This window comes from Scophthalmus maximus, chromosome 7 (genome assembly GCF_022379125.1).
Source record: "Scophthalmus maximus strain ysfricsl-2021 chromosome 7, ASM2237912v1, whole genome shotgun sequence".
In the NCBI taxonomy this organism is placed as follows: Eukaryota; Metazoa; Chordata; class Actinopteri; order Pleuronectiformes; family Scophthalmidae; genus Scophthalmus; species Scophthalmus maximus.
Window position 1 is genome coordinate 15,537,948 of NC_061521.1, and position 24,274 is coordinate 15,562,221.

The following is a 24,274-nucleotide window of genomic DNA, read 5'->3' on the forward strand; positions in this document are numbered from 1 at the left end:
CTTGACTGTCTGCATTTTATTTTCATATTGTTGCCTTGCAGCTGTTAGAAAACAAAACATACATAGTGAGATTCAGTCCCACCTGACATCACAATGACAATGGACAGACCTCAGCGAACTAAGAGTTCAAAGTCAGTGGGCCATTAATCCCAAGTGAGTCACGCTCACTAAATCTGAAGATAAAAAGGAGACAAATTCATCATATTCTGTCTTAAATACGACAAATTGTTGCCTGCATTTGATTGACTGGATTTCCAATTAAATATAGCCCACCCATTTTACCGAATAAGAGGAAATTGGAAGTGCAGCGAGCAGTCCCTTCAGAGCTTACTGCTCTGAGACTGTGGTGAATGACTGATGTGACAAAGCTATTAGCTACCACAATCAGAGAGAACAGTCTCAATCAGAGGACTGCACACTTTCAGTATAGACAAGAGGGAATTAAACTACAAATTGAGGATAAAGGCAAACCAATGTCATCATTATATACAGATAAAAAGAATGGGAACATTCACTCCGCACAAAGAAAAGGTGGCACAGATTTTTTTTTAATGATCAGAAATTACAATCCAGATAGTGACATTAACATACAGATTATTGAAAATTCTTTTTGACCATTTTACTCCTGATATCTCTTGTCTCACTCTCCTTATCTCTCTCTCTCTCTCTCTCTCTGGTCATTGAGTTGATCATTAGCTGTCAGGGCCCTTGAAACCATACCCCCAACCCTGAACTCCCATTCCTGCTCGCCTCTAAAATATTCATAAGGACAATTAGGAGTTCCGATAAGGCGACTACGGAGGGCTGGGGGGCACGCAGCAGAGAGGGCAGGATGTGCCAGCAGGACGTCTGTTCTGCAACACTCTATACCCAGACCACAGACCTGTCCTCATCAATCTGAGACATCGCAGCCTCCCTCTTTGCCCCCAGTCAGGCCTGGCAACTAGGGAAAAGGTGGCACAGTGCCAGCTAAACACCAAACCCCCCCCTCCATCCCAGCAGGCTTTGCTCTGTCCTAGCCCCTGGGCAGGAGGGCTTGGCCACACAGCACGCTCAGTGGGAAGAGGGGGCCACAAGGGCAAGCTGATTGTTGGACGAGCTAACTCACAGGAGCCGCTTGCACAAAAGCAAGTTCTCATTTTCAGACGTTCAGCCGACAAGGTCACAGAATAACACAGAGGGTTGACTCTCGGCTTCTGGTTCGAACGATCATTAACATAACGGCTGTCACCGTCGCTCTGCATCGAGAACAAACCAAAATTCGGTCAGGTCATCGTTTGACCTATATTGTATTCAACAAATTCAGTTTAGTTCAAATATGTGGTTTAAGTAAGATGAGTTTGAGAAGCTACTGTACACATAATGCATCGTTACCAGCTCACATGCCATCCAACATTTCTGTTACTACAGAGAAGTTTAAAGTGATATATTACATTACATTGTGATTTGTCAGCTATCTTCTTCTCATTGGAAGCTGATGCATAAAGAAACGTCTACTTTGTCACTGCTCTGAAGTGACCAAAGTACCTGTATGGACAGATTATTTCTTACAGAATGGTTAAGACATGTTTACTTGCTTTCGTGCTGTTAGTAGTTTGTCAAACAAACTAACATTGCCATCTAAGCACTGGTTCCAAGACACAAATTGATATTTCACAAACAACATCAGCTACATGTAAAATAAAAAGTAGTAAAAAGTATTTTCAAACTGTTAGAGAACAATTTGTCATTCAGAAAAAAAAAATAGCTATTTCTCTTTTTCATTTCTCTATGGTGAATAAATTGTTAAGTATTTAGGCTTTAGATATAGCATATCTACTTTTTTGAGTTAATACTCTTAGAGTATTAACTCAATAGTGTCACTGAAAACTAATGTTTAGAGGAAGGCATCATGGCTTGTGGTCTTTTGTTGTTGTGTCTCCTCTCGTTATATGCTCTCCAAGACACACTCAGTTTGAAATGAGACATATGCAAGGTAGTTGAGAGGGTGGAAAAAGGCTTCTGACGTCAATGAGGCACGACATGTGCCAAGAGCAAAAAATCTCTTTGCAGTAACCTGGTAACAAGCATCACACACCGGAGCAGAGACATAATAAAACAATGAGAAGTAATACATGGTGGATTTGAAGTGCACATAAAAGTGGTTCTGGATTATGGAGTTAAGACAGTTCAAAAGAAAACAAAAGGAATAAAATCCCACACAAAGAGCAGGAATACTGCTGGTTATGGCAAAGTCAATTCTGGAAATTTAAAATATGTTTTTAGAGCTGGAAAATCCAAGGCCATTACTCTGCCATCAGGTAATAATTAATGATACTGTGTATGTTCTATAGCAGAGGAAGGATATTACAGAGTCGTCTGCCCTATACTCACACGAACGTTAGCACATGTGTTTCATTACACTCAGAAAACTACAAAAGAGGACCAGTGACCCTTTTTCACTAAAAGCCCAGAGGAAAAGGAGTCCTTGTCCTATAAAAAGAGCCACTTTGAAACCCAGCATGTTGCTCGCAACAGAACCATTAACATTGCTTCACTCGCTGTGGCAAGACGAGACTTTTCAGACAACTCTTACCCGACCGCCGTGGAACAGACGCCAAAGTGAAGATGTGACTCTGCACACCACGAGGAGAGCAACAACAAATCGGATGAACAGGACGATTAACTCTACCACGATCATAACTTTAGGAAGGAGGCTGCGATGAAGCGTTTGAGCGTTACAAATCAGAGGCAACGGTGAATATTTTCCAATTAAGTCACACAAGCAAGGGTCTGACAAGATTGTTGAAAATGTCTAACAAAAAAACAAAGAACCTATAGTAAGACTCGCAGTGGATTACTATGTCCTTGAAACATCGCGCTATCACTGACAGTAACACTATCAGAGGCGTTACTGTAACTAACAAAGATAATCGCTTCGCTCTGTTTTCACTATAACATTTAAGAGTTCTTACTTATTTTTATCTTGTCCCACTGCACTAGTCTGAAAATAGATGCTGATGCTACACACCAGCGTGTTTGTTTTGACTAACAAGTGAACTCTGGAGCTGACCTGGCCTGAAACACAGGTCAAAGGTTAAGTGCCAGGGCTCGCTGGGGCACAAAGCTGAAGCTCATCTTCACAGCAAGGTGTTTTCATATGCGTGTCAAATTAAGAGGTGGTACAAGGATTTCAGAAACACACCATAATACCGCCCATTCTGTTAGTTTACCAGCCTCTCCAGAAAAAAGCTGATTGACTTCGGTTGTATGCATTTAGGCGACACAAACACGATACTTATGAATAAACATCTTTCCCATTAGAAAGCAGTATAACAGATTAAGTACAAATCCATTGATTAATATAAGCTTCTAAAATGTAAGATCATCACTCTTGTGGTAATCTGCAGTGCAGTGCGTGACCTACGGCGGAAGTGAAAATATAGAAAATCATTTTAATATCACTCCAATAAATCACAGAAGCCCAAAAGCATACCTTTTTTTTCTAAATGTAATATTAAAAATGGCCTGGAAGAAAAATTCACATATATTGAAAAGCACTGGAAAAATCAACATCAACCCAATAAGTCTATGTCAACAGCAATAACATTTGATTTAGCTTAAAAAAGGATATCTCATCATGATGAAATACCAAAAAGGAGAATCATAGTAATATGATGACAGCGCGGTCGAGGAGAAGACTGAAAGATACTGGTGAAGCGTTGGAGGTGGAGAGAAAGTGTCATAGAGGCCCAACAATGAGATCACTGAACCTGATCTGATTAATGAAAACTTTTGAATAGGTTATGAGGCAGATCTTTATTGAAGAAAATATCTGGTTTGTTTTTTCTGTAAATACTAAAGATTTTCCATCAGATATTTGAAATATTAAAAAATTGCTCTGAATACTGATTTTGTTGCTACATTTAGACCAATGTTCCCTCTCCATTTCCAAACTACTGTGTAATAAGACCAGCAAATGATCAATAATGATGTAGATAATTATTTACAAAGACAGGGGGAAGCAAATGGGCCAGTCAGACAATAAGAAATCATGGTTATTACCAGCTGGAATAATGAACTGTCACTAAATCCTACATATGAAAAGTTGATATAACTTGCTATTCTACATTTCTCTTGATAACAGTTCATTTCAGTTTTTAGAAAGAATAAGAAATAGAGCACTGAGAACACAAGACCTGAACTGAAAGAGAAAAGGGTAGTTTGTTAACTCAGCCAGAGGGTTAGAGAAAGGGGTGGCGTTTATAATAATATGACTGTATATGTTTTAATGTAACTGGTTTATTTTAACGGTGATTCTGTCAACATAAAGAAAAATAGACCGAGCAGCAGCCTTGTTTAGATGTTGCGCCTGGTTATGAACATGAAGTAAAGTGGCGCTTATAGTTTGGTCTTTCCACAAAATGCTTTGCTGCTAAGGAATTGATGTCATTCATCTTTTTAACCCTGACGTTGTTTTCCTCAGACCAAACAGATATCAGAAGAAAAAAAACATTACAAGCTCACAACAGCCACTAACAAAAAAGAAGAAAAACTACTCGTGTCTGCACGAGTAGACCCAGCGAAAAGGTCTTCAGAAATACACAGATTTGAAAGTTGCTTAAGGTTACTTGTAAACAAATACTGCTGCATTTAGTTTTATGACAAAAAGTAGAAAAATAATGAATGAAAAACATAACCATAACACGTGTGAAATGCAATGAGCATGATTATTTAGTTTTCTGTGAGCCAGCCTGAGCTTCATTTGACCGTTCATTTATGTTTTTGTGTCACAATTATAGAAACACACAGAGGTGGTTCTCAAAGCGTAGTCTCACCAGTGTGCGATTTGATATTCAAGGATTTGTGCAGCGGCTGCTAAAACCAACACAAACAAGCTGCATAAAACAATACCCTCGATAGAGTTCAGCGTTGGAAGCGCACTGATACTACATATTTACAAGGCTGAGGCTCCCTGAGGGACATTTGATCAGATATTCTGTCAATGGAGAATCAGACAGAATTAAAAGGCAAATTTGGGTTTTGTTCATGTAAAGTTAATTTAAACTTTAATAAAATAAACTGCTGACTTAAGTTGCTATGCGGGTTTGATAATACTTGTAATATTTGTAAAGTGAGAGGCCTCTTCTTTCAGTATAATCAAACAAAATATCAGATTTACTGAGGGAAGGTTTAGGAGAGTTTTTATGTTCATTTTCTTTTTCTCAGTCCTTTTATTTCACTTCCTACCCCCCAACTCCCAGCCCCTTTCCCCTGCCTCCATTTCCAGTACGCTACCAGCAGGAGGATAATTGATCAATCATGCTAATTGAAGAGTCTGGACAGCTAGCCCACCATAGCAGATGTGCCAATTTGCATTCATTAAGACAGAAATGAGTCTTAATCACTGCTCAGTCTTTGATTGACAACATAAACACCCCCTGTCTGAAACTACCGGTGCCCATTCAGCCCTGAGCTTTTAAAGTGGTTTATTCCATAACTGGCAATCACATTATTATTTTTTTCTTCTTTGAGCTGTAAGTCTCGGTAAATGCACTTTCCAAGCACAGCGGCTTAATGCACTGCTCGTCTCCCTCTGTAAAATAGTGATGATAATATTAATAAAATACGGAATTTAGGACCTGATGACAAATATGGCCCTTAGCTGTGCTGACTGTGCATGTTGCCTTTGTCACTCTGAAACCTGCAAAGGGCAGAGTGGATACCACAAACAAAATAGGGACAATGTGAGATTCAGATGAAAACACAGGGCTTGACATTCAGTAATGGTCAAAATTTAAATATCTTATTGAACAATTAACACCACTCCATTCATCGCAAACGTTGATAGTGATCGTGAAATAAAATCAAACTGAAATGACTTGACTATTTTATGCACATTTCGTCAAACTGCCGAGGTCTTATGAAAGGTGGACTATTCCTTCATAAATAAACAGACAGGGAAAGTTCTGCTTTCCTCAAGTCGCAGTTACAATGGTCGCCCGTCTCTGTCATGAGGAAGATAAGCAGAATTTCCCTATGAATGATCTCAGATTGTTTACTCTCACAAATCATCAGGGTAAAGGACATGAAAAGAGCAGTGAAAAGTCAACTATTTGCATATGATGCAGTCCAGTTATTTACAATTAGGAAGCATTAGTATTTGACTTCAATTGCATTCACAAATTAGGTTAGGGCCTATTCACAAGCCTGATTTCATAAGATTATGTTTAAGTGTTTGGCTTAATGTAGATTCCATGTGCCTGCAAACTTGATTTTTCCTAATCCATATTATATACCTGAATTGCTCAAAGAGAGGACACACAAATGCCAAATGATGCCTGTGAAGTGACTAGCTGATTTCAAGGTTTCTCCGACAGACAAAAGGCTCTTTTCTGTGTGCAGGACAATGGTGTGAGGTTGTAGGGGAGCGTAAGCAAAATCCGATTAGCTCCACAAGAAGAGAGGGGAGGAAGAGTAAATATTATTAGATTGATCTAATGACTAGCAGCAGCATTTTCATTTTGTGGTACAAACAGAATTTGATCGGACTCACAGTAGAAACAACTCCATATAAAACCACATCAGTCAGGTACACTCTCAATGGTTCACAATAACACAACCCATAACAAATACTGATGTTTTTTAGAGAATAGAATTAACTTAATGTTGCTGAGTAGGAGAGGAACGCAACAGCCAAATGGTTTTGTGTGTGTTGCTCAGCAAACGTGAACTTTTTTTTTTTCACTTTGGAAAAATATGCTGGAATTGCAGATGTTGTGGGTTTAAACAGACCAGTAAAGCAAGTGTGAGCATCGTTAATCTTTACTATATAGTAACACTATATTATTTTTACTATACATACAGATAAAACAATGAAAATATACCTTGCTGTTGTTTAGAAGCATTGTGTGACACAGGTAAATGCATTAAAGGACAGATTTCAAACAGCAGTTCACCTGTCGCCTGGACCGTTAGTAACGTTAAGACCATCAACACATGCAAACACACACACCAACACACATAGAAGAAAAAATCGGAGCCTACTGCTCCACTTTGGACTGTGAGCCAAGTCCAAAGCCCTCCACTGGGTTATCAAACTGTGGCCCAGGCATGCATCCATCTGTGGAAAACCTGGAGACTGTTCTCCCACACCGCACAGCTCAGCCTTTATCTACAGATGGTACTACTGAGCGGGACTGTGACCTCTGATTTAGTTTTCTCACTCTGAACCAGCTCCCCAGTTAAAAAATGTGGGAGAGGTTTTTTTCTGGCCTCTCAAACTGGACAAATGAGCACATGATTGTTTGCGTCGCAAAGATTGGTTTAACACAATTTAAAAATTTAGATAAGTGTCCAGTGTAAGTGTCCTCATGTGAGCCGCATTTCACTAAAAAAACGGGGGAGGGGTGGATTCTTCCCATCATTACAAACCTCTGTGAACTGTATGAGGTTCTGTGCAGCTGCAGAGAGGCAACAAGACTGGAAAAGTGCTCATCTGTAGCCATTGAGATTTCTATTAGAATATGATCAAATCATAGTTTCCACAGATTATCAACCACCTCCGACACAAGCTCTCTGGCCAAATGAATAGTGGGGTAATGTGGTGATGCCGTGAAGTGGACGGGGTTGGTTACTTCTGCTCTGCTTCTTCACTTCTGAAAGTTGACCATGCACATAGCCAGCAGGCAGAGAGGAGGATTTGTGCATATCTGCAAAGATGCTGGCCGAGTGAGCGAGGACAACGGTAGCTTGTTCTCGCCTTTTGTGCAGCGGGTGGCCTTCCTTGAGAGTAGCCAGAAGGGCGAAGTGGGAAATCAACAAGGGACCCGGTGCTACGTTATGCACAATGTACACTGCAATTACACCATGCAGTCAACATAAACATACACGAGTGGACCTCGAATATATGCGATATAACAGTGTGAATGACCCAGCTGATATGAACCGAAAACGCATAAAGGGCTGTTGTTGTGTTTGCACCAAACTAAGACAGCTTCCAGTCACGGCACAAAACAAATGTGTGGTCACTCTTATGTAAGTAAGGAGTGTATCCATGTATTTTTTATGCAGGTGAGCCCCTCCTCTGCTCCGTGGACTCCTGATGGTGACTGAGTGACTGCATGAGTCTACTGGATGCCAAACCACTCTTCTGCAGCTCTGCCAAGCAGGTAATTCACAGGCAGCAGCAGCATGAATAAAAGATAATGGGCCACAGCTGACTCCTTTATGCTGCATGTAATTTCACTAATTCCTCCAAGTGAAAGTCGTTTCCAAAGCTAGGATTCTTGAAAAAATTCCACCACCAACCCCCCATCTTAATGTCTATTACTTGAGAAGCTATAATAAAAAAGCTGTGTTTTGTAGTGGACAGGTGGCAGTAACAAAAAAAAAGAGTCTTGCAATGCAGCAGTAGGCATTGTCTAATAAAACGCTTTTGTGCAGAAATCATTATTTTAAATAATAGCTATCAAAACGGAGGGTGCGAATTCACACTCGCAGTATCATGATTTTTTCAATAGGCATTTACGTGCATTGTACATGCTTATATTTAGTCATAATGAAGATACCTGGCTCTTAGAGCAGATCTTGAATGAGTCACGAAACCACACATGCCACAATAAATGATGTTTGGAACATGATGTGTCTCTAATCATTCTCATTTACTTGGGCTTTTACACTTTTGGCTGACAATTTTATAAGCTGGCATACAGTAACAAGTGGATTACTCGTCCGCTAGTCCCTGGGCATGCAGAAAGCTGAGCAAAAATGTTTGTGTGAGTTTTATAGAGCAGCGTGGAATGTACTAAACACTGTATTTTCACTGGGGAAAAAAAATTGCCGGGTGATTGTCTGTAATGACGACTAAAGCCAGAGAACTGAGCGCCACAGGTACAATATCCATGGGAAACAGGTCACCATGGTGATCAGCGGCTACTGCCTGCATGCGTGAGCAGAGATAGGTTCCCCGCGTCCGTTGATGGGCACGGGGGAAGCTGAACTTATCAGGGAGTGCAGACCTCCTGTGCCCTATCTGAATGGTGACTGGAAGGAAACTGTTACTTGATCCTCACAATTGTCTGTTACCCTTGCAGCCCTCATCAAAGCCTTTGAGGCTAAATATATTTAACGGTACGAATCCAGTGCTAAAATAATATGAAATAATAATTTTGTTGCTAATTTATCTTAAATTTGAATATCAGTTGTTTAAGAAGACAAAGGACAAAAGTGCATCATGACGTGAAGGAAGTTTTCCCTCACAAAGTAAGAAAGCGACACTCACCTCGACAATGTCAGAGTTGGTTCTGCTCTCATGGGGCTCATTGTACTCTGTGTATTTCAGCAACACTTTGTCCATGTCTGTGCTGGCGTACTGGAACAGTTTGTTAGAGCTGTTGAAAATGATGAGGGCGATCTCACAGTCACATAGTACACTTAGCTCATAGGCCTTTTTCATCAAGCCAAACTTCCTCTTCGTGAAGGTAACCTGAGGAAGACACAGAAAACAAAACCATCCATTAAAGAGGAAAGCAGTTTCTCTAATTTAAAAAGATGATCAAAGTAAAGTGAATAAAGTAAACTTGTGTTTATAAAAAACATCTCGTACTCTTATTATAAAAGTAAGCAGTAGTTTATTTATCCAACTCTGTGTTTGTTGCATAAAGTAATCGTCAGTGGTGGAAGAAGTATTCACATGTTAGTACAAAGAGCAATACCACAGAGTACAAATACATAATATAAGTCCTGCATTCTGATTTACTAGCATCTAAGTTCCAAAGTTATTAGGAGCAAAAAAAAAACAATCAGAAGTAAAAAAAAAGAATACTCACAATGCAACATATTATAATTTATTATATATTAGGAATATTTTAACTACTGCATTAAAGTGTTAAACTATTAAATAATTAAGTTTGTAGAGGTGGATTGGATTTTTACTATTTTATACTGTTAGCTGTAGCAATGCATAAAGAGTAAAAAAGTTTTGTATGTAAAAATCGTATGTAAAATCTACAGTGTATATTGTAGAGCTGCTTCATTTACAAACCCTTTTTTAAAGATTTGTTTTAAATCTCTGGGTACATTGCCAACAAGTTTTAAAAAGTGAAAAAAAAAACAATACTCTCATCTGGAGTGAGTACACCATAGGCTGAGCCAGGAAAAATAACAGTATTAATGGTCTCATTATATTACAACAGTGTTACTGTAACCAAGGGGACAGATAACAAGACTGTTCCTCCTACAGGAATGATCGCAATAACATGTGCACGTCTGAAATGTCTAGTTATCAGGCCAGAGGTCAGGTTGAGAGGCACGAGTCAGCGAGCTGAGTCAGAGCTTTGGAAACAACAGGGGTCTATACATTACTTTAGCCCCTGGCTCCATATACGGACAGCTATCTGCAGCATGAGCCCGGTAACATGAGCCCTCAGATGGGACTTCGGGTCATACATCACTCCGACGGTAACGAAAAACCCTAGCTGCAAAGTGACTTTATGTCCTGCATCTCTGCAGCTCTGTCTCTGTGGTCGCCCCATACACACATGTCATTATGCTACGCCATCTTTTTACAGTATGCTACACTCATTGCTCAAGCGTAAAAAACATTATTCACAAGTAGGGAGGACAGGCAGCTGTTCTCTCCTTTGGTTTCGTAATGGATGTTTGTAGAGCATAGTTTTGAAACCGTGACTTTGGGTTTATGTTTATTATATGTTCCTGGTCAAATGTGTATTATAGCGTGTGCCTTGTGAATGTGCTGGTAAGAGCGTAGAGCCACAGAGGAGTGCGTGTGTCTGTATTCTTCATCAGTTTCACTGACCTACTATGAGAAGACTTGAGCAGATGAGCTGGCTTTGTTCAAATTTAATTGGTCACAGCTTGCGGCTATACCCTTATTTCAACTGTTATAATGCAGTATAATCCAATGTGTTGCATGGAGTCTATGTAACCACTCAGGCAGTGGGGTCACTCCAGCTGGGATAAATGAATTTCAAATCTTCCTCACTACAGGTAATTACACGGGACCATTATTCCCACTCTCTCCTGTCATTTTCTATGCAGTGCACAAATGTGAGCCGAGCAAACTGACAAACCAAATAGTAATAAGATGTTTCTTGAAATGACAAGGTTTATAATACAGGAGACATTGAATCAAACAGAATGTCATTCTGTTGGTTTTTTCAAGGTAGATTGCTGCAGAGAGGCAGAAAAGGGGATGATGCATGTGGCCAGTCTCAGGTCTGTTTCTACCCAGTTACAGTACCTGTTGACCCAACCAGCTGATACCAGTCTCCTCTGACAAAACATTAAGGCTGCCCACTCAAACAATTTGCCCGCTTGCTCATTTGTTTTTTTGCCTAACCAACTGGAAAGCAGGGATTGTCATGTGGGAAAACGATTAGCAAATTGTATGCTCTTTAGCAGATGAATGTGGTTGTTAAGCCATGGAGATGTCACCTTTCAGCAGGAAGCCCAGGATGAGACGCTGAGTGAGGCCTTTGTTCCACCTGGATGCATGGCAGAGTGCTGAGTGCAGGGCTGCTGACCCAGCCACCGCTTCATTTCAACCTCAGCAGCAGCACTGAGATTTGGTCCTAGCCAAAGACACAGTGCCTCTACAAGAGCCAGCTGCTGCACACACTGCCGTTGGAGGTGACAACCACATTTCTCTTTTGTCTTTACACAGTTACCTTTAATAAGGGAAATAAGTCTGCAATTTTGGCCAATTTTGGATATTTTAAGAAATGTAGCTATGACACAAACCAGCTCCAAACATTTAGAGCAGCATATACTAATACAACCCGGCCATCCACCCCCATTTTGTCTGGGGTGACTGGTGAGACAGTGGAAAACCACAGACATCCTTGAGGTCAAGTGGGAGGGTCACGGGCAGAACGTTCCTATGGTTCACCGAGTCAAAGACACCCACAAAGTCGCTCGATGTGGTTTCAAAAATTCTAGTGGCTCCTATATTCAGATGTGGTACGTGTAGTCAAGCTCCCTGACTAATTCATGTAATTCACAATGACAGGATTAGCGTCAGTGTAGTAAAGCTGTGTTGTACTACACACTGTGCATCTCACAGCTGTTCGGAGGCATCAAATGTCTTGGCCAAAGAATAGATATCGGCCATCTTTAGACTCCCCGTGATCTGGAGCGATTCAAACATTCTCTGCCTTTGATAAAGTTATAATAACACATCACACAATACCAGACCAATCGCTAACTATATACCAGCATTTCATTTAGACTGTGGCAAGCAGAGACTTCTGACTTTTAAAGACACTCTCACAACGTCAAGATGAAGTGGTAATTCTGCACTTTCTGCATTTCCAATTTTTTCCCAGGTGCCCCACTATCCTTTGTTTTTACCGGGCTTTAATTGAGCTTGGTAATTCAGGTCTTGTGTGCATATTTTTTCATACTTTAGTTATGAGCTTTGCAGGTTCTAAAATGTTGTTTTAAGCAACACTAAAATGTGCAAGATGTTTCTATAAAATATGGCCAATATCACAGAGTAGTGCTGCAGCAGAGAAAAGCGTGCTGCACCAAAGCAACATCATAGATCCATCTTATTGAGCCAGTCACCGATGGGAAACTTCCATCACTGGAAATCACAAAATGGAACTCAAGGGGAAACGATAAAAAATCTTAGCTAAAAAGCAACAAGCAAACTGGGCTCACCAGTTATAGTCGTCTTTTGGATACAAAACAAATCACAAACCAGCTAGGCTGGTGAAGTACAATGCATATTTAACTAAAATTGAGTTACACGATAACTGGCTGTGCCAAGGTCATTCCTTCATGTATGTGTAAAATTTCACCTTGAGTCCTGTGATAAATCTTAAAACCATAGCACAGGTATATGTGCCAATCAGCCATGCTTGTACAGATTGTACAAATGTCCTTTAATAATACCCATCCACTACTAGACACTCCCTGCCACAGAAAACTGTCTAGGATATAGTAACGTAACCTACAACAAATCCTGACACACACGTCCACACATAGTTGATGTGTCAATCAAAGGGGTCTATCAATGTCTGTCCTCAGGCAGACGTGCCAAGATGACAAACAAGACATCTGGGACTGAGAGTGCAGCTGTGACTGGGGCATGGCAGGAGATGCCTGAGTCACTAACACCTTCGGAGGGGTGAGGAGCTAGCAGCCTTATTAGAACCTCGTGCCACCTCTGACGGCCCCCATGGCAGATATGAGAGCAAGCTTGAGAGACACAGAGGTCTGGCACCAGCTGGCAGAGTGACCCGGGCCCTGTGGCTGCTGCCCTGGCTATGCGGTGCCAGAGTGTGCTGGCCTGGGAGACAGGCCAGGTCCACCACAACTGTCTGTCTCTATCAGCTCTCGCTGTGCGAGAGGACAGCCCCAGGAACCCCATGTGGACAAATTGAGGGCGCAAAGGCCTCGTCCACTGGGTGGGATTGACCTTGAAACCTACAGTAGGCGTGACTGATGCTGTTTCGTGGAGAGGTTGACATGCCTTTTAATAAACTATAAGTAGGTTAACTAGAGGTATATCTAGAAAAAAAACAATAATGAGTTCTGAGCGTGATTTAATCAAATAATTTTACATCATCTAAAAGTGTAAGCATATTGTCTTTTTCAATACAGCATGATGTTCATTTAGTCAATGATGTCCCTTTTAGAGTAAAATAGACGATGGACAGAGCAATGTATGCTTTGGGGCATAGATAACATGTGATTGACAGCTAGTACCGTCCAGTGGTTGCAGGTCACAGGTGAAGGCGAGCTCTCAGACAGGCCCCACTCCCCACTCCTCCAAGATGGCGCTGGTCAAAATGCTAAACTGGAAGATTCCAAATGGCAGTTCACAAACAAATCGGTGGCGTGACTTGGCCACTTGGTTACAAGATGCAACCTCTGTGTCGAACACCATCACCCAAATTTTTGTTTTGCTGCTTCAGTGTGGTTTAATGGAAATTACACCTAAGCAGTGACTACACAATCTTGAACAATAATGATGTATTCCCGAGCTGTCACATTTCACAGTATCCCTGTGTTCTTTCCATTGTCTATAAACAAGTTCTTTACCTGTCAAAATATAATGACGACCACTCAGAACTCCAGGAATGGGTGAAGACTAAGAAATGGGAGGTTTGGGCTGTGTTGCTCCCCGGAGAGAAAGTGAGAGAAAACTGCTTTGTGCCTACAGGCACTTGATGTGCCAGAGCAAATTCCAAAATGAGCCACAGCAAGGGCAGGCAACCCTCCACCCAGCAGCAAAATCATCAAACTTTTAATGACTTGGGCAATTACCCCCAGTGAGCCTGCTTAATGGCATCCAGAGGACGTCACTAGACACCAATCACTAAGCTCCACCAACCTTTCTCCTATGCTAACTTGCCACACTATGTGCATCCCTCCCTGCTTCACCACCACTCCTTCTGTTGATGCACACGCACACATGTACATGACAGCTGCTCTGAGAAGCAGGCAACACTGGCTCCAACATCAAAACGGATGCTCCTCTCTTTTTGAAATTTCACTGGTCCATCTGAGTAAACTGTTTGAACCGGCACGTGTTTATTCGAGACGATGTCTCTGAAAGTGATAATTGCTGTGGATAATGGAAGTGAGGAGAATTGGCCAGGGCGGTGCTGCTGTCAGGTTGTTGTCCAGCATTCATTTGCAATCAGCGAGTCTGTCGTCTTGCTGATGACTCTGCCGCTGCGTTGTAGGATCATCACTTATGCAGTATATACAGTATGCATGACAGGGCCTCTGCTGCCTTCCTGTCTCATTCCAGAGGAAATCAAACCTGTGCGTCAACACAAAGCTGCGCACATAGGTCTTATTTAGACATAATGTGTGGAACAAATGAAAAGAGTTTTATTTATTATCTTGTCATACGACAATAGACGTTGGGAGTCTGTATTATAAGAAAGGGTTATCAGTATACTCTGTAGGTAATGGCTTGAGGCAAAATAAAAACCGCCTGCCTCACCTCTGCACCTCACAATTCCTGATAGATTGTGCAATTACAGACCTTCTCAGCCTCTGCCACACTCCATGTTATAAATCCTGAAAGGTTAACAGCCCTTCTAAAACACTTGAAGTGATAATGCAAGGGAGCCCCAACTGTCCCCACACGACATCCTGTATAGCGATACTATCCAATTAGCCCACTTAAGGACTCCTTTCATTTTAATGCTACGCGTATGGATAGCTAGTAGCAGAGCAGCGCAGATAAGGATTCAAATTGGCTCCTGACAATGGGGATCATATGGTAATGGCTATTTCCCCTTGGTTCGGAGCACGCCCCAGGGAGATGGCACTGTGTGCTTCATGGCCCACAGGGGAAAAAAAGAGAGAGAAAGATACACATGCATACATCACTCTATACCAAAGCTTTATTTCAGCAGTGGCCCATTGTCATAGCGGATTCTCTGCTGAGCCAGCTGAAACCAACTCAACGCAAGGCGAAAATGCCTGCGCTCTGCTGATAAACTTTTCTTGCAAATTATACAGTGAGAAGTTTAAAATCTGATGCAAACACTCGACTTTGGGAGACACATCAGTAATAAGCAATGTCTCTCTCTGCAGCTCCACTTTTCTGTGAAACAATAGAGCTAAATATCTTCCCTCACTCCCTTCACACTGTATATTCATTGTAAAGACTGGGTCCGTTGAACTTGCTCACCTGGCGATCGGATGACAACCTGTTTTCATGTTATTTCCCCCCTTTTCGCATAGAACGTAGATGCCACCAATGGGCCAAGAGTGGTTCCCTCTTGCCTTCCCTTTTTGGATCCCACCCACGGCCAGGTGTTAAACTGACAATTGGTCAACAGTGAACATTTTTGTCTAACACTAAGCTGCTAGCCTTACAGCAACAGACACAGACACAGTTAGAGTACCATTTGGATAATACTGTATCATGTTAATACCCAGAGGAGGAGAAGCATGCCCAGCAAAAGTTGTTCCACCTGTAAAGAAAAGCTCATTATACATAGAGTTAACACAATGTGTTCTACTTGGATATAGAAAACCTCAACATCTACATTAACTGGTATAATTTATCAAAAACTGCGGCATGGGTCCTCAACAAAAATCCAAGGGAGCAAATCTAAAAAAGGGATGGACCCGGCCTTGCAGCTATAGATATCTAAGCCTGTTATTCTTGTTTTCGAACAGACTTGGGCTGTTTTCTACAGTGTTTTGCTGTTTAGGAGTTTATATTTAACATAACCAGACAGAGAGAATTCCAGCTCTCTCCCCGTCTGTGGCTAGCCAGGACCAGTGTAGCCGAGGCAGAGAAGGGTGCCGTGTGTCCTGCTGACCCACCCTGCAAATGAGAGGGTGCTGTGGTGCGGTGGCTGCTCCTAATTACTACCAAACAGCTGCAAGCACATAGAGCTACAGCGAAGGGGCCAGGCCATACTGCCAGGCCAGGGGACAAGCCCTACAGTGTGGGGAGGCCACAGTCAGCTCGCTGTGCTCCTCACTACCCTCAGTTCACTCCCACGCGATGAGGCCCCCGCTGCAGCCCAGCGCTCCTGCTGCCTCATCAACTTCTCAGGCTGAAATTGCAGGGTGGCAGGGGAATCATGTCTGTAAATATGACCGCACTGACAAAGAAATGTCATGGTCCCTGTTCGGCTCGCTGGGACCTTTGGGGAGGGAGGTATGTCTGTTTAGATCCATGCACACAATGACAGCTGCTGAACTCTGGTCCAAGCCGGCAGGGGAAGTGGAAGAAGAATGTTAGCTCCAGACAGGTAGAGAACAACCTTATTTTTTTTGTCTCAGATACAAAGTAAAGTAAATATACTAGCCTCTTGTAAAATAAGATAAGAGAATATGAGTCTGATGATCCCGATATATATGTGCGTTATTCATATATATAATTTTCTGTTTCTGAATGTATTGAAAAGTGGTATAGATAGATAGAGACTGTAGGTACAATGAAAATGAAAAAAACAGTGACACTCACCTGCCTGTTCCTCTCATCCATGATCCTGGTGATCTGTATCTTCTTCCGGCCCATGGCTGTGTCCTTTCCGGCCTCTCTGACACCTCAACAATATCAGAAAAACAACAAGCTTTCTTCCACCGCTCTCCTAGCACATCGTGCAAAAGACTCTCTTCTTGTATTACGCTCGTTCACTCTTCTCAATACGCCCTTCGCTCTTCGGCAAGACCCGACCACAATCTCCAAGATGACCTAAGCGAGGCAGAGGGAGAGAGAGAGACAGAGAGAAACAGAAAGTCAACTTGACACTCAACAATGTCTCCTTAGGCACTTCAAAGCACCGGAGGGCTCTGTGTTATGTCCTCAAGCACATTCACAAAGTATGAGACCCACATGGCATGTCCGTATCTCCTTGGCTGCTGCACTTGAACCTCTGCTCAAGTCACTGAAAGATGGCTTCATTCTTGAAAGGGCGGCAGTTATACAAGAGTCGTAGACAAGTTGTATTGAACTACAGAATCTAGTATAATTCAAAATTATCAAGATAATTTATCTGCTGAACTGAACCCATTTTTCTGGAGATTTTCCTGAGTTCATGTCTGAAAACAGCTTTAGTGGGCTTTAGCGGAGCTGGCAGAAGGAGTTTTTTATCTTCAAATATAGACAAGCTCTTCCCTCCTTTTTAGACCGTCAGTCGTTGTGCTAATCTAAACTAACCTGCTGCATCTTCATTTTTATTGTAAAGACATGACAGTGAAATCAATCTTTTTATCTACTGTCATCTGCCTGCAGAGACAGAACCGCAAGGTTTTTCTTGCTCTTCCTGAGCTCGCCCACCCTGATACCAGCTTTGCTTTTCAGGTGATTAAGAGAGCACCCAGTTTGACAGTTGCTCAAATCTCCTGGGCTGGTGGAGAAGCCAGGAGGGATGTAGAAGGTGGGGGTATATTCCCAGATGGGCTCTAACCTGTCCAGTGGTTTCAGTCCACACTGTTCCCCAGGGAATATCTAACTCTGTCCTGTCTCTGCTTCTCTGCAAGAAGAAATATAGTCCCTCCCCTGGAGGTGCATCCATCACTTACACCCAGCAAATAGAAAATGTCTAAACAACTGCATTTCCCCCATGAGTACAAATGTAAAAAAGGTTAACAACTCGGGCCATGAGATGCAGTCAGCAGTTGTGAGACAGGGAAGCCAGGGGCCGCATTGGCAGTGAAAATGAAAATGACCAGTTCCAGTGGCAAGCAGTCATTATCGGTTACAGCTGGACTGGCATTATGGTGTCTGGCTGTCTGAATCGGGGCTCCGCTGTAGGCAACCTTGACTGAGATCACCTCACTAACTACCCACACATGGCGGTCTGAGCCAGGACAGTAGCCACCTGAACTCCCACATGGAATTTTCCCAACCTCCATCACAACAGGCCAGGGAGAGTGGAAAATGTTCACCATTTCGCACAAACTGACAAAGCATTGTTCGATCGGTCAGGGACGGTTTCAACTCCCTTCATTGCATTTTCTGGAACTGGAGGTATGCTGGTGAATTCACTGAGGTCACAAAGTTAATAAAATATTTAAAAACCCTGATTTCTTTTTTTTGTTCTTTCATTATGAGGAGTGGAGATTCTTCATATTTCATGGCACAATGTCAAAACAGAGATTTGGTTTTACACACAAGTTACATTTTTTTTGCTGAACACGTGCATGCGTGTGTCCACTGTGTCCTGCCCTTATGATATTTTTTTCTCACACAAAGATACAAAATTACAAGCTAGGAGGGCTTTCAAACTGCATGTGTGTCTTTGCTCTCAACCTATTGTCTGCACTCATCAAAAATTAGTCAAAGGCTAAAACATGACGCTGACAAAACCTTATTTTCAAGGATGTGAATGATCACTAATCTAATAGTGTGGTTAATCATATCACAACATAATTCACTGTAGATTGAATAGTGAAAATTTCAGTCTTACAAAGCAGAACAATGTCTGCACTGTGGCAGAGTACATGTCGGGGTGTGACATTTTGACTTCTAAGCACTAGAATGGGACAGAGAATCTGTTTATGGTCTTAATCATGTGCTCTTTCTCTCTCTGTGTGTGTGTGTGTGTGTGTGTGTGTGTGTGTGTGTGTGTGTGTGTGTGTGTGTGTGTGTGTGTGTGTGTAAAAGGGGAAAAACTTTGTCAGGAAGCAGGACCAAGACAACACGAGGCTTTGAGGCCACATCAATAAAGATGCACAGCCACGTGGCTAATATTTGTACACTAAGTGTGAACAGAAAACCCCCTAACTACTGGAAAATCCCCCCTCCGTAACTTAATTTACAGCAAAACCAAGAAGAAACCTGGAAAAATAATAGTTGCAGTGCATGTCAGTGCACATACGCAGAAGCACTCTCGAAAAGTCGTCATTACATCTACTCTTTTAAACGACATTTGCATGACACACACACACCTGGTCCACTTTGATATGAACTCATCCTGCACTTCAGAAAGATGCCTACCAAACATCTGTAACACACAGATCAATGTGCAGAGAATATGTCGCCATAGGAACAAGGCACCTTTGCTCGACAGAAAGTCAATATGACGTGTATGACTTTCCGGTGAACACACGTTCAGTCCAGGAATATATATATACATATATATAATGTATGTATATAAAATAAGCATAAAGTGATTTCTGACTGGTCCTCTATGACGGGGTGCGAGACCGTTCAATCAACGGGACGGCCAGTCTGCCTCCTCCTCCCTTAAGAAAGATCATGAAGACAATGGGAGACTCGGTGACAGCAGCTCTGGCCCTTTCACAATCAATAGAACATGCTCAATTCCCTGTGTGATTACTGAATGCGGCATATCCACCCCCCTCTCCACATCGAACGTGTGTTCACTCCGCACAAAGTTGAGGCATTACTCCCTTAACTGTTGTCCTATATAAAAGGTAACATAAATCTACACAGTAGATTCATGTTGGAGGGGTATACATAATGAAGGAAAAAATGAGGCCAGTGTTATTCTGTATGTTTGCAATATAATAAGACGGTGTCAGCTGAATCTAAACCACTGTTATCTTTTCAAGTCTGAACAGAGTCTTATGTATTAAAGGTTATTCAAACATTCACCCTTCTGTGACTTGTGCTAAAGAAGCACCCGATATGTGAGGCGAGCATGCCTCCCCTTCTTTGAAGGTGATGGACAGCAGCCAAAGTCTTGAGCACAGCCGTGACAGTTGCGTTTCCTGTGCAAGGCAGCCTTAGCCTCGGTATCCTACCACAGGCTGTGGGCAGACAAGACTCAACTTCCTGCCCCTCCACTTCCTGTTATTCAGGACCCCTCTACGGGGGAGTCGGAGGGAGCCGGACAGAGCTGGAGAGGAGGAAGAAAGGGAAGGAACCACCTTGGGGACACCCTTCCCCACTGATCCTTCCCCTTATTACCGTCCTGACTGTAAGTCCGAGACTAAACAACAACAAAGGCTCATCCCGTTTGGCTTCGCTCTGTGTGCTTATTATGTTTACTGGAAGGATCATTACGCAGGCTGGACAACGTGCACATGCCGCTTTCAGCCACTCACTTTACAGTGAGCAGACAAGAGACCTTTCCTTGTCGTTCAAACACTCCACCGGTTACATAAGAATGAATCACAGCCCTCACAACAGGAGCTAATGTACATTGAAACAACATGATTATGAGAGAACTACATTTCTCATAGGACACAAACAGCCGCACACAGTAATCGGATGTGCAGTGATTGGGATAATCCTCGCCGATGTTCTTATGTGTATCCAACCCAGTGTCAACGCTGTCGCTCGGTTATGGTTAGCTTCTGGCAGACAGGAGACAAAAATGCGAAGCAGACTAAATCCACAGTTTTACCAATTTGTTTCAATGGAGCCTTGACATGAGCGCAGTAGGAAATGAACATTCACCTCTTTGTTCTTGCTTTCATCAGGAGGTGCTGTACCTGTAAATGGGGCTGTTGGCCTGAGGGGAGTGGAGGCAAGCCAACCCTCCCATGCTCTCTCTCCCTCGTCCCTTTGTGAGAGAGTGCTTATCTCCTTCTCCAGCAGTGAAAAGCAGCATTGTGGCCCCAGCAGCATCATAGTGTTAACGTCGCCTGATGCTAATCTGACACACGGCTGATCTCTCAACAGCCACTTTTTTCCAACCCTCCCCATCTTTATTTCTTTTTCTTTCTTGCTTGATGTTTCTCATTTCTTTCTTTCTTTCTTTGAACTCATGTTATACGTTCTCTCACCTCAGTTTCCAAGGCAACTAATGAGATATGATTAATAAGAGCTTTCCTAAGGGCATGCGGACAAAGAAGTGGAAAAAAAGAGGCTTTGAGAAATGTAGTGAGGGGTGGGGCAAATCATGGACATTCTGCAGCACTTCCCCTTCCTCTAGAAAGCATTGCTATGGATGATATACCCACATACCCAGACATCTCATACCGAAGAGTAATTTAAATCATATTTAAAGAAAAGGCTCAAAAGGATTTTGATATGAATACCTTGAAGGTTTTAAAGGAAAATCAAAGAGTAATAATATAATAATAAAAAAAAATCAATAAATAAACAGTTAAATATCAAAATAAATCAAAAAAAAAAACTGATAAAATCAGGAAACGTGTTTAAGCAAAATCACTACTTAATAAAAATTGAAAAAAGAGGAGACCCTGCAGGCCATAATCATGAGATCGTAAAGTTAATATAAATCTTCAATAGATTGCTTAAAGATTTACAGCCACATGAGACATTCATCAAGCATCTATCTAGGCTTGTTGTTACATTAATATTATTTAATTAATATACCATTTCATTAATATATTTACTCTAAATATTAAATCAGTCTCAACCCAAGTCAGGCTACATCCATATTACTTTGTTTTTGTTTCAAAACGCATCACTCCTGCTACCCCTTATGCCTGCCGTCCACACTACTACAGAGCAGTTTGGAAACGCTGCTCACACTGTGTTTTGGTTTGAAAACTCTGTGTCTCTGGGGCTGTGTTGTAGTGTGGACGGGGAAATAACAGACATTTGGAAACAATGACGCGGTCACCGGCATGCGCTTTCTGATCACTACTCGACTTCCTGATCCGTCACAGTGCGACTTACAGCGGTGAAGGCAAAATATTGTAAACACACTTACTGTCAGTAACAGTTCTACCTCATCGTCGCTTTTCCCAATTGTTGTTTCTCGTTATCAGTATTTTCTGTAAGTAGACAACCAACTGAAGAGTAGACAATCGGTTTCCTGTTTACGCCGGACGTCCAATGCCCATTGTACATGAACGGTCATTTGATGTATGTTTTCAGGTAGACGGGGATTAATACTCATACGGAACCAAAGCGCTCGTCAGGACGGAGATCGTTTTTTATGAAAATGTAGTAGAATGGATGTAGCCTCACTCAAGTAGGCTAAGATATTAAAATGAATGGTTCAAAAGGAGGCAGTGACCTGCACAGTGAGGACACTCACAAAGCCAGTAGTGAGAGTCTTCGCTAAAATGGCAGCCAAGCAGACAGCGAGTGGTTAATCTGCCCTGATGACTGGTAGCTCAGTCCAACCCTCCAATGACCCAGCTGTAATCCCACATTGGATCAATGCAAGTTCAAACAATTCTCCACGCTGCTAGCACCTTGCTTGGGCTGTGGGATTGTGCTGTAAGACAGGGACCAGGAGACAGAAAGCTACTTATCACCTCCAAAATGACATCAAAAGGAAAGAAAACCCCACAGGATGAACCTGCTCTCACTGAGAGAAATGTTTTTACCGCGGGCCACATTATGCACTCGACTGGATGGAAATGATGTCGCTCTTCAGATGAATGCTGGACATGTATCCAATCTCCAAATTCTGAATGACGATGAGTGGATGTACAGGAACAAACCAATAACCAAAGGACATCATATGCTGACAGCATCACCAGACAGACATCCTCCATCTCACTCTCACACTGCTGTCAGGGGATGAGAGGACTATGCAAGGTGACTTTGACTAAGTGCCTTGGGGTTTCACGAGAAAAACGCCATTGACATTACATTAATTTCATGTCTCTTTTTTAACTGACTTAGTGCCACAGAGTCCCGGATAGCACAAAAAAAAATAAAAAATGAAACAGACATTTAGCTCTAGCTTCAAGGCACCGGGAGTGGGGATCTGGAGGCCAGGAAGACGACGATGACAAAAAGGTGACATGGGCCACTACCAACTTTTTCCTTACTTTAGTTCATTCAACAGAGGGACGAGACATTCGCAGGATAAACGTTAGTCAGAAACTTTCCACTGCACTTCACGTGCGTTTGGGTGTGATATCGACTGTGTGCGCGGCAGAGAGACACAGTGATAACAAGAGCGGATGGGATGGAAAGTCCGACAGAGAGAGGCAGAGAGAAGACAGTCCGACTGTGTTAACTATGTGGAAAGATGTAAAGGAAATAAGACTAAAAGAAGCACCCCGAGCCCATCCCATCCCACCTCTGTGGTAGTGCGCGGCAGCGGCGTTGTAACATAATTACTGCTGGGACACTTCTATTCCCAATGATCCATTTGCGTCAGTCAGGTTTTCAAGCCCAGCCAATGAATGGATTCTCAGTTTCTCAAGGATAAAGCGATGACCCTCTCCTCGCAGTTATATCCATTTCATGTAGAAAAGCTCCTCTCCTCCTCAAGGTAAATCCCTTGATGCATATTTGAGTGAAACTTTTATGAACAAAGAAAGTGATGATAACTTCCTTGTTGCAAGGGTAGGGCGATGAATAAATGTCTCATTAAAACTGAATGTGCTTGACAAATCTTGAACTGGAAATCATAGACGTATGGTTTCTAATGTGTCCTACTAGTTCCATCGTGCGACTCCAACTACCATCATTACATTTTAAGCATCCGAGTTTTCTAAAATATCATTTTCAGGTGATATTATAAAAAACAGAAAGTCGTCTAACAGCATTTGACATAGTTCTGAAGATTCCTCCACACTTTTTAAAGACAATTTCTAATCTTATCAAATTTTATCCACTCCGTAACCGAAGAATATTTCCAACCTGTTTTACCTAGTTGTGCCTCATTTCTAATTCAAAGACGGTAGCTACAACTGACAAATCTCCTTACTCATTTTTATTCTTCATACTGGTGTACAGTATATAAATGTTTTTTCTTTTCATAGTTTCGTGTTGCTTTTGTTTTACAAAAAGAGCAAGGACAAACGTCAATTCCGGCTATTTGAATAATGTGGTCGCAACTTGTGAGCACTGAACAGAATATCTTCAAATTCAAATAGATCGAAGAGTCTTTGAAGATTCTTCCAATACCTCCGCAATAGCAGTAAAAGGTTGGATGTT

General features: G+C 42.0%; 1 protein-coding gene across 7 annotated transcripts in view; it reads right to left on the reverse strand.

The window, feature by feature from the left end:
* The window catches only part of mef2aa (myocyte enhancer factor 2aa), a 58,427-nt gene that overhangs the window by 20,584 nt on the left and 13,569 nt on the right, over window positions 1-24,274 (reverse strand). For all 7 annotated transcript variants that reach the window (XM_035641826.2, XM_035641825.2, XM_035641832.2 and 4 more), the window contains 2 exons: window positions 16,952-17,182; window positions 9,263-9,466 (listed from right to left, as the gene is read on the reverse strand). In XM_035641826.2, coding sequence (XP_035497719.2) covers window positions 9,263-9,466; window positions 16,952-17,005 — 258 coding nt within the window. In that variant the 5' untranslated portion in view covers window positions 17,006-17,182. The remainder of the gene's footprint in view (window positions 1-9,262; window positions 9,467-16,951; window positions 17,183-24,274) is intronic.